Here is an 11,627-nt window from a genome sequence, read left to right as displayed (position 1 = left end):
CCCCTCACTTGTCTGAGTATTGGCTTTATGCTTTCTTCAACTTTGTTGAGCCTCCACAACTTTGGGAATACAAAAGTAGACTAAATTCATTTAATCCCTAAAAGAATCTGGGACTTTGTTCCCACAGGATCAGATTAGACTTTTGTGTCATATTAGCAGCCTATAAACACAGTAGCCTTGTGTGGTGCAGGATTGCTACAGGGAGAGGCATTTGAGACAGCAGTATTTTACTGCCTTGCCTGTATCTCTTCAGAGATGAATAAAGCCAGTGAGAAATGATTTAGAGTGCTAATGTACAACATGGCAGGATTGTGGGAGGACTTAGTTCAGATCTCTATCCTTTAGCAGAACCTTACTTGGATTTGGTCAGAGGGAGAACAGCTTTCCTGTATGTTTCAGCAGGATGTTTCAATTCAGTTGAAATTGGCTATAAGGTTCCACAGCAGTGGAGATAGTGACCTATATTAGGAGTCTAATAGGAGTTCATTGTTCGTATTCTGCAGAGGTAGGAGTATGTGCCTGGAACTTAGACACTGTCTTAGATTTGACAGTGTTCACTCACTTACTATGTTGGATCATTCTTAGTGCTGCAAGTGCTCTTATTCTTGGCTGATAACTTGACAGTGACTACCACTATTAGAGCAATCTTCTCATATCTTTTGACCTCTTTTTCTGGCCAAGAGTGGTATAGGTAGTAGAAATGTATGATGGGAGTTTATTCTTCAGTGTTAATACTTACTATAATTCTGGTCTGGAATCCAGAAGGTACTGTCACCATTCTTTAAAACTTCCCGTATCACTCATCACTAATGCATTCAACAAATGCTTATTGTGTGCCTGTTATGTGTGGAATCAGTGATGAGTAAAATATCCTGGCCATCAAAGAGCTTGTGGCTAAGGGCACCTGCGTGGCTCAGTACTTAAGGGACCCTTGGTCTCAGCTTAGGTCTTGATCTCAGGGTTGTGAGTTCAAGCCTTGTGTTGGGCTCTGCCCTGGGCGGGAAGCCTACTTAAAAAAATAATAATTCTAGGGGTGCCTGGGTGGCTTGGTCGGTTAAGTGTCCGACTTCGGCTCGGGTCATGATCTCAAGGTCCATGGGTTCGAGCCCCGCGTCGGGCTCTGTGCTGACAGCTCAGAGCCTGGAGCCTGTTTTAGATTCTGTGTCTCCCTCTCTGCTCCTCCCCTGTTCATGCTCTGTCTCTCTCTGTCTCAAAAATAAATAAACGTTAAAAAAAATTAAAAAAAAATAATTCTAAGAGCTTGTGGCTAGTCAGACAAACAAACAAATAATTACAACATGGCATGCTGAGTGCTTGTCTTAGAAGTAAGCCTAGAGGTGTTAAGGGCAGCACAGGGGAGGGATCAGCTTAGGGCAATTAGGAAAGACTTCAGAGAGCTTGGGATGCTTGAACTGTGAGTCCTGAGGCAAGAGAGGAGGAGAAACTCTCTAGGAAGACAGTGAAAAAGAGAATCCTTGTGGCATCACCATTAAACATCCCTGTTTCAAATAGGAATTCAGTGTTTCCGACTGCTTTAAATGGCTTTGTTTGTCCTAGAGCTGTGAATGAGGGGAATACTTAGCTGAAGTTGAATGACTCTTGAATAGTCTTGACAGCAAGAGGGCTTATGTCTCTTTTTTAGCACCCAAAAGTATTTGCTGTCTTTGTGTGCCTAGGACCCTACAGATGCCTGATCACCCCCCACTCCTTATTGAAGACTCTACCTAAGATGACTCTAAAAGCCTGCCCTGTAGCAGTCCATCTAGGATCTAAGGTATAAAGCTTAGTGAGCTGCTCTAATGTGTGTTGGCTGTGGGTAATCATGGTGGCAGTCAGAAAGCTTGTGATTCATAGATAACTAACTCTGAAATAAAATTTGAAGACCAGAAGACATAGGCCTTTGAGGATGGTTGTAGGGGGCAAAGAAGGTGACAGAGGGCCTTTATGGAGCTCTTACCTCAGATAGCCTGCTGCTTTGAGTCATATTGTTCCTCCTGTCTAAAGTAGCCTTTTCACCAAATTCTCCACTTACTTTTAGATCCAACTCTATATTTACTGGAGCCATAGAGCCTTCTCTGATTAGCCCCGTACCTTGGGACCAATCTCTAATTGTTCTTTTATGTATGTCTTCATTTCCTTCCTTCTTTCTTTCTTTCTTTCTTTCTTTCTTTCTTTTTTTGTGAAATTTTAAAATATTTATTTATTTTTGAGAGAGAGGGAGAAACAGAGCACAAGTGGGGGAGGGGCAGAGAGAGGGAGACACAGAATCTGAAGCAGGCTCCAGACTCTGAGCTGTCAGCACAGAGACCCAAGGCAGGGCTTGAGCCCATGAACCATGAGATCATGACCTGAGCTCAAGTTGGAGGCTTAACCAACTAAGTCACCCAGGCACCCCTGTATGTCTTTCTTTTTACTTTTTACTTTTTTTAATCTTTATTTATTTTTGAGAGAGAGAAAGACAGAGTGTGAGTGGGGGAAGAACAGAGAGAGAGGGAGACACAGAATCCCAAGCAGCCTCCAGACTCTGAACTGTCATCACAGAGCCTGACAGCGGGCCTCAAACTCATGAACTGCGAGCTCATGACATGAGCCAAAGTCAGACACTTAACCAACTGAGCCACCCAGGTGCCCTGTGTGTCTTTATTTCTTATGGTCAAGGGCCTTGCCTTTTATTTCTTTCACATCACAATACAGTGTAAGGTATGCAGTAAATACTAAATGAATAAATGAATGAAAAGAATAAATGAATGATGTCAAATATAGTGGGGATAAACGTGGAATTCCAGAAGAATAGGAAATAATTAGGAGCAGATTTGTGAACTCTTTAAAGAGAAATTGAAATTAGGAATAATGTTGAAAAAGAAGTAGAGATGTAGCCTATTTAGGAGTGAAGAGCCCAAGTGAGAAGGGGAAGTACATATATGCAGAAGGTAGTGCTCATGAAAGACTTTTTAATTCAGGAGAGACCTAGTTGAAAATATGGCTTAAATATGGTTAGAAGCTTGAAATGAAAGCCAGTAGAAATGGGGGTTGAGAGTATTGATTGAGAAATGGGTAATTGAGAGCTGGGATTTGTATTAAACTTTCTCTAAGGGAAGGAAGTCTCTGCACTGAGATAGAATTGGAGAAGAGTAATTTGAGGTTTTATGCCAGATCTGCTGAGTCTCGATGAAGTGTAACTCAAAGTTATCAGTTGTAAACACCTTTCAGCTTCAAATCCTGTACAGTTGTCAGTTCTGCCTTTCATCTCAGCTGAGGCTGTGTTTTCCTTCAGCATGTGTGTGCTCCGGGGAGCTAGCCCTCCCCCTCTTTTCTTCAAGCTTCCGGAAGATTTTTATGTGGAAGGAGCTGGGTCGTTTTTCTGTTTTAACAAAGGACAGAAATGGAATGAAGCCGAGCAGGCATGATTTCATTGAGGGATACAAAAGGATTGCCTGTGCTGGAGAGCCGTTAGATTTTGAAAAAGTAAGTGAAGAGGTTTTGAAATCCTCCTCCTCCTTAATAGCCATTTATCCAGTCTGGGGTATGTATTATTCCTTTGAAAACAATGGGCAAGATGACTTGGAGCTTTCTTCTAGTTCTCTGTTTTTATGGATACAGCTCTAATGTTTTCTCTGTCTCATTTTCCCCCACAATTTGCTCATGTCTCATTGTATGGTGGAGCCTTTTCATATGTGGCTCTAAGAAGAGTTTGTGTAGGGGATTTTCATGGAAGAGAAAAAACTGGCAATAATCTAATTTTCGCTTTTGCTTAGTGTTTGAGTCCAGGTATTAGTACTGAAACTTTTTTTATTATTAAGTTTATTTATTTATTTTGAGAGAGATAGAGTGTAAGCCTGAGCGCAAGCATAAACGAGGGAGGGGCAGAGAGACAGGGAGGGAGAGAATCCCAAGCAGGCCCTATGCTGTCCATGCAGAGCCCAACGTGGGGCCTGATCTCATGATCCTGAAATCATGACCTGAACCAAAATCAAAAGTCAGACACTTAACTGACTGAGCCACCCAGGTGCCCCAGTCCTGAGACTCTTTAATCTGCCTCCTTGGTGGTGGGGAAGCATATTCATTTTCAAAGCATTCATGGATCAATGGTTCAAGCTTGATGGCTCTCGACTTAGGAGAGGAGACAGGACAGCAGTGAGATAGGATATTTGTGCAGCATTTCAAAAATGCATATTCCTGGGCCCCATCCTAGCTATATGGAATCAGAAGCTCTGGGAATAGAGTTTAGTGGTTGTGGATATATTAAGCTCCACCAGAAGTCCACTGCTGGGTTACGAACCCCTGGCTTAAGTGCTAGGACCCTGAAGTCTGTTGGCTTCATACCCAAGTCCTCATTGAGGCTTCTTGAGGGTATAGAAAGCTAGTCCATTAAGTATACTCTTTTCCTTGAATAGTTATCTCCACTGTGTCTTTTAGACGGATTGCTCTGTAAACTATTATGTCAGAGATAGATCTGAGAGAACTGCCCTGTTGTAGGGTCAGATATGAGGAACTGATAATTGCCTTACTAAGACAGATCAGCAGGAATTTCCTCTGTGGGCAGGAATAGGAAACTTTATGATAATATCCCTGAGTCCTGGCCAGTTTTTTATGTCACCATTCCACTACCCACTTCCCTTGGCACTCATAGGAACCCAGAGTTTTTAGTGTTTAATACACACTCCCTGGGCTCCCCACCTACAATTAGATGACAAAGGATAGAGGGCCCCTGTGGGCAGGAGCCCTGCCGCTCACCAGCCTTTGTGAATGACCTTGGGCAACTTCTTGCCGAGTCTTCTGTCACTGATATATTCCTCAAGTAAGGCTTGTAAAGTGTCTTGAGATCCTCAAAACAGGTGGCGTGCAATGAAAAGTGTGAGGTGTTCTCCTGGTTTTGTTCCTTTGATCTCCGCTTCATTTCTCCTTCCGGTGCCTGCAGCTGCCCTCAGCCTTCAAAGTGATTCTCACTGGAGAGAGAGAGGATTCTTCTCTCACCAGCCCAACTCTTCCTTTGCTGTCTAAAATAGCCCAGGCTGTAAGTTGTCTTGCAAAGCCTTCCCTCATCTACTTGGTCTCACTCATTTCAGAGTCTGACTGCACTGCTGCTTTCCAAGTTTCTTTTCCCCCCTCACTTGTAATTTAAGGCAGGTGTCCCCTGTTGGATCAGTTTGAGTCACTGTCTTATTTCCTGCCCATATTTTGAATGTCTTTGGGGCCATTGGGATTTCTCTGCCTTCACTTCTGTCTTCTCTTTGTCACCTGTGTGTTTTCATTTCTTGACTTGTGAGAAAATGTTGGTAGAAGTGAGCCATCAGCCTGACTTCTGTGACCTCTCTGTCAACCCACTGAATCTAAAGTTGGGCTTGTGGCTGTTATCACTGCCCCTTTGTTTGGAAGACAGTCCAGGGCTTGAAATTTGGGACTTTGTTTATTCAAACTAAGCCTCTCTGGGAACGTGGTCTGTTGCATTGTTGTTCTCAGAGTATCTGTTGGTTTTACTCTATGGGCTGACTGCAATGTTGGTAAGAAAACAAGCTACAGTGTTTTCAGTAGGATTTGTTGTATTATACATCACATTCCCACTGCTACAAGTTAAGTCTCTCCTCTGGGCTCCATTGTTTAATGCCGGACAAGGCCGGGTTTTCTGTCAGCTTCCTTTTACAGCACTTGTCAGTAGAGTTGTGTAGTGAGAGCCCACCTGCTTGGATGTTTGCTGAATCGAGTCCACATTGTAGGTTTTACCTTAACTTCTGTTACCTCTTAAAGAAAGCTCCGGTAGGGGAGGGCCAGAAATAAAGTGAGTATGACAGACACATTGGGCACTGTGGATCTTTAGGGTTGGTGTTTTTGAGTGTTCACATTTCCCACACCTTGGTTTCCTTCTTCCCAACAGTTATATCAGCAAGTCTACAATGCTTCTTAATTGGCTATATCATTTTCCTCTTGTTTTGAAGGGCACTTACAGAAGACTGAGTTCACATCACAGGATGGGTATCTCCTCTTAGACTTCTAGGGAGTAAATTCCACCCCCTCTCATTTTATCACACAGAATGTTTGTAATGCTTCTCTGGTCTATAAAACAGTGGGTTTTTTTTAGACTAGATTTCTAAGTTTATATACTTTAATCTCTTCCTAAAACTGGAATGAAGCTGAAGATGGTTTCCCTTCCCTGCCCCTGCTTTCATAGCTGAGATTTAAATTTACTTAAGATCTTGGAACACTTAGTGAAACCACATGGCTGATTTTTTTTTTTTTTTTCCACTGTGTCACATTCTCTTTTGGAGGAATCCTGAGAAGGGAGTTTCTTAGGTTCTCCTGGATTTGAACATTGCTTCTCATTCATGCTGAGTGCCCTACAATTTCTAACTTCCCATATGTCTCATCAGGCTTTGAGTTTGATATTCCTTTAGTGGTGCCTCTGCTCATTTCCCCATACACTCAGCTGACCCTGTTAAAGGTGCTGGCACTTCAAAAACAAAACACACTTTAAAAAATTATGAAGTATAGCAGATACAGGAAAGTTTGTGAGGTATTATAGTATAATATTGTATGTAATTCTAATATAGTCCCCCACGTAATCACCACCCAAAGTCAAGAAATGGAGCACTACCAAGGTGTTGGCAGTTTCTGAGGATGTGATGCTAACAGTGTCATCAAGGTAGGTGAGGGTGGAGATGAGGTTTATGTGTTATGTGGTTAATATGTTTTTTTTTTTAATATTTTTAACGTTTATTTTTGAGACAGAGAGAGACAGAGCATGAATGGGGGGCAGGGTCAGAGAGAGAGGGAGACACAGAATCCGAAGCAGGCTCCAGGTTCTGAGCTGTCAGCACAGAGCCTGATGCGGGGCTCGAACTCACGGACCGCGAGATCACGACCTGAGCCGAAGTCGGATGCTTAACCGACTGAGCCACCCAGGCACCCCTAATATAGTTTTTCCCCATCCATTATGAATTTGTGCTATTCAACATTCTCAGGCAGTGTGCTTACTGGAACCACTTTTTCCAACTTCTGTTGTCAGTGCTTCCTTTCCTTATCTTACTCTCCTAAAATCATACTAGAAATAATAATACTTGTAGTGGTAATAATGACTAACATTTATTGGCTTTTGCTGTGTATGTACTGTGCTAAGCATTCTACATATATTATCTCATTCATGTTTTACATCACCCTACAATAAACACTGTCACTGTCACCATTTTGTAGGTGAGGAAACTGATGCTAAGAGAGGTTAGGTGGGTAGCTGGTGGTTACATAGCCAGTAGGTGGAGGGACTAGGATTCAGACCTTGGCTATCCTAACTACAAAGCCTACCTTAATCTTTTTTTTTTTTTCTAAATTTCTTTCTTTATCTATATTTTTTATGTTTTATTATTTTGAGAGAGAGAGAGCACATGTGCATGAGCGGGGGTGGGGTGGAGAGAGAGAGAGAGAGAGAGAGAGAGAGAGTGAGTGTCCGAAGCAGACTCCACTCTGCCAGCACCAAGCCCGATGTGGGGCTCGATCCTATAACTGTGAGACCATGACCTGAGCCAAAATCAAGAGTCGGATGCTCAACTGACCGAGTCACCCAGATGCCCAGCCCACACTTAATCTTGATTCTGTGCCTCTCCCAGGGAGTCTTCGTGTGCACAGTGTGACACTGAGCATATAAGTATGCCTAGTATTGCTATAGCCAAGAGTTGCACCCTGCGTTCAGCTTGGAAAAGGGCAGTACCTGAAAAAATACACGTTTCCCCCAACTTTCCCCATAAAAGTTGATATAATGAATTTCTCAGACTGTTGTGGAGTCATCACTTGGTAACCCTCCTTTATACCTCTACATCCTTGCTTTTCTTCTCACCCCAACCCCCGATTTCCACTCCTTGCCTTGTGGTACCATTAGGAACAGTTCAACTTGTGGTTCTGTGGGTACGTGAATGTCAAGTTGACAGGGTGCAGTTTAGTGGCATTAGATGACCTTAAGCTGAAAGTAGTTGCTGCTTCTCTCTGGGGTTGGAGCGAGGTGGGGGAGTGCAGTGGAGACCAACAGATGCCTTGCTTGTTTGGGTGTGTGGGATTCGTGGCCCTTGAACCTGTCTTGCCCTTAGTTGGCAGTTGATTGTGTAGCTCACACTCCTGATTACTTGCTAGTTCTACCTACCCCAAACCTCTCCTTTTTCTCTGTACTCCACCTCTTTGTTACTCCTGTGCCTGTCCCTACTCACAACTGATCGTATCTTTGAAGCTGTGGAGAATCGCTGAGTTGAAATGCCTATGTTCTATGGGGAAAAAAATGGATCTAAAAATGCCACGTGCCGGAGCCAACCTGGGTGATGCCAAATGGAGTTCAGTGAACATGAAAAAGAGCAAAAATGAGGCCATTTGCCCACCTGACTCTGGTTGAAAGGCTCCAAGGTTGCTTAGTTCCTTGAGCAAGTGTCTTGCCTCACCTCATCTCAAATTTGTATTATTTTGATTTCTTTTCTCAAATAGGCAGTGATGATAACATCATGGGTAAAAAAGCACGGGATCTTAATACATGCTTTCCTGCAGCTGCCCCAGTTAGTCTGAGGAGAGGAAGCCCCAAGCCAGGTGGATTGGGTGGAGGGCAGCCCACAGGCAGTTTGTGATCATGGGGGAGGAGCTCAGAGCATGCTCAGAAACTCTGACCCTTGCCACCTCTCAACTGCTGCGTTGGAGAAAAGCAAGCAGCTGCTTGTCAGAACTAAGTATGCAACAGGCAGGCTGTGGGCCTCCCTCTGTTAGTTACCCTGATGCTCATTGGTCAGGTTCTGTTTGGGAAAGCACACAACATCTAAGATTGTTTTAATATGACATATAACCTGTTGCAGAGTTTTCTAAACACGTCCTTTCTCCTCATGATGTCCTTCCTTCCCCAGGCTTTTTGCAAAGCCCCCACAGCAGCTGTCTTAGACGCTTTCCCTCATAGCAAACCCAGAACTGGCTAGCGAACATGGTTTCTAAGAGTTAATGTGCAGACAGAGGAGTGGGTAGGGGCAAGAGGCAGTGGTCTTGTTAAAATGCAGATTCAGATTCAGGCCTACCCTGGAACTCTGCAATTTTACCAAGCTCCCAAGTGATGCCCGTGCTGCATTTCCTTGAGTCAGCCATATATTGAGTAGTCAGGCATGTGTGTGCATGTGTGGGGGAGGGAGCTGGCTTCTCTCTCATTTGTAAAATTAGAATACTGATGGCTTCCTCCTTGGGCTGTTGTGAGGATTAAAGGAGATTTAATGAATGTGAAAGCACATTGTAAGGTCTAAATAAGTTTATAGCTGTTAAGGGGTTGCTAATATTATCAGGGTCCATGGATTTCTAGAATATTAAGGAATTTTTTTCTAATTTTCTGGCAAGATTTTATTTTTTCAAGTTTCCGTTTGTGAGAAGTTCTTTTTTGCAGGTTCAGCCTCTTCTGTTCCAGCATTGAATCATTCTCCCTGTGTAGCTTTTTATTGTGACCTATCCTCAGTACCTTTTTCTTGCCAATATTCTAACTTTTATTAACAGTCCTGACCAAAAGGAAGGCTTTGCAAATATTTTTTTTTATACGAACGACTGTGTAATTTATTATTTCAGGGCTATGAATATGAGTTTTGGGAACCAAAAAAGTCAAAACAGTAAACCATGGGTGGATGGGGATGAAAGTCCTAATTTACCTAATTTACTATGTCTGATGAGAAACCACTGGAGTGATGAGCATATTTTTTAAGAGCAATACCTTCTCTAAAGATAACTTTTTTCTTCTTTGGGAGCCAATTCATTTGTATTGAGAAATAATTCAGGAAATGAATTAGTCCTAGAGCTTCCTTTCAGACTAAGAATTCAAAGGCAGAGTGAAAATGTGTTAATTTTATAACCCATTGTTTTAAGTGTCTAATGTAATAAGAGTGAAATATTCTCTTTAATGTTTACTTAAAGAAGATATCCACAAACATGTGGGGAAACAAGTGCATTCGTACCCTTACACAGTTGGTGAGAGCATACACTGATCCAGCCTTCCTAGAGGGAAGTTTGGTAATATCCATTAAGAGAAGAGTTAGTAGATTCATATCTTTTGATCTAGCAGTTACAGATCTGGGATCTGTTCTATGCAAACATTCATACCACACAAATGTGTATATAACTGCTTTTTTTTTTTTTGGTGTTATTTACAATAGTGTAATATTTGAAATAATTCAAGGAACCATCAGTAGGGCATTGGGATACATCATAAAATGAAATACCTTCACCTTCCTGAAAAGAGGTCAGTCTATATGTACTGATGTTACTGATGTGAAAGGGTATTCAAGATATATTAAGTGACAAAAAGCAAATTGTATAACTGTCTTTTATGTTAATGACTATTTATATTTTTGTTAAAACATGTATGTTAGTATATGCATAGAAAAATAAGTGAGGCTATAAATACCAAACTGTTGTTAATATTGGTTACCTCAGGGAGGGTTAGTAGATTATGGTGGACATTCACTGTCTGCATTTCTATATTTCTGTAATGTTGGAAATTTTTACAGTGAGTCTGTATTATTTTTGTAAGTAGAAAAAAAACCCAATAAAAATAAAATCCTCTAATTGAAACATGTGTATTTCATATTTAAATCTAAAAATTTAAATTTAAAAATCTATGCTCATTCAAGCACAAAATTATGCACAAATGTGAAAAATATATGTGAAATAATAATAAACTCGGGTTTTTTTTAAGTAATAACAGGGCATAAAAATGTTTTCTCACAAATTCATCATTAACTTGTTGAATTTGAAATAATCCATTGTTTGTATCTTCCAGAAATATTTCCTTGGTTAGCTTTGGTAAACAAAATATTTTTAATACTTTCTGAAGTGCATGTGCTTTCTGAGAAGATTTTTTACACAAGAAGTATAGAGAAACATAAGGAAGAAAACAAATTCATAATTTCAACATCCAGAACAACTGCTTATAGCTACATCCATTTCTGAGTACAAAGGACAGGTAAAACTCTTTTAAAATAATAATATTATCACTTTTATTTAAAAAGTTATCTCTGATGTTTTTAGAATTAGTCTTTAATTATAATTTAAGTCAGATTTGTGAAGAGCCATGCCGTGCGTGTATTTACTGAAGTCAAGGACAAAACAGTTTTGTTTGTAATCATTTAAAGCACATGGATTATTCCATTCAGTCCTTCCCCAGTCTTTCTGGAAAAGTACCAAAATCTTGCTTCCTGCTCCACCTTCTAGGGCTGGCTGTGAGAGATGGGGAATTCTCTAGGAGTTTAAAGAACTTTACGGGGTAAGATGAATCGAAGACTTTTCACAAATATTTTTAAAGTATTAAAAATAGACTCAACAAATACATAGTAAACACTGTGCGCTGTGCTATAAGCATAGAGTTGTAGATACAGCCTCTGCCTCCCAGGAGACTAGTAGGAGAGAGATGACAGATCCATAAAGAACTTCTGTACAAGGTACTAAGTAGCACATACCATCTGAATGATGCAAATTAAGTGCTTCTGTAAGAGTACCAATGAGGGAGGAATCATCCTGGCCAGGGTGATCACGCAAAGAGTCACAGGGGATGTGATATTTGAGCTGGTCCTTGAAAGGAAGGGTAGGATTTCAGTAGGGGGTGGTGGAAGGGAAGGGCATTCCTGGTAGAATAAGAATGTAAA

At 41.3% G+C, this 11,627-nt stretch overlaps 1 protein-coding gene across 8 annotated transcripts in view; it reads left to right on the top strand.

Annotated features, from left to right (window-relative positions):
- MAPKBP1 (mitogen-activated protein kinase binding protein 1) overlaps positions 1-11,627 on the top strand; it is a 53,918-nt gene that overhangs the window by 2,194 nt on the left and 40,097 nt on the right. For 2 of the 8 annotated variants that reach the window (XM_042989108.1, XM_042989103.1), the window contains exons 2-3: positions 10,140-10,225; positions 10,766-10,948. The exons of 4 other annotated variants lie outside the window; for them this stretch is intronic. Coding sequence is in view for 1 of the 4 variants with exons in the window: in XM_042989107.1 (XP_042845041.1) it covers positions 1,730-1,774 (45 nt within the window). In the remaining 3 variants the exon portion in view is untranslated. Of the gene's footprint in view, positions 1-1,676; positions 1,775-10,139; positions 10,226-10,765; positions 10,949-11,627 lie in introns of those variants that run through there. 2 more of the 8 variants (XM_042989104.1, XM_042989107.1) reach the window with 2 other exon arrangements.

Source organism: Panthera tigris, chromosome B3, assembly GCF_018350195.1.
Source record: "Panthera tigris isolate Pti1 chromosome B3, P.tigris_Pti1_mat1.1, whole genome shotgun sequence".
NCBI classification, from domain to species: Eukaryota; Metazoa; Chordata; class Mammalia; order Carnivora; family Felidae; genus Panthera; species Panthera tigris.
The sequence above is the reverse complement of the archived record's forward strand: the minus strand, read 5'-3'. Positions and strand labels throughout refer to the sequence as shown.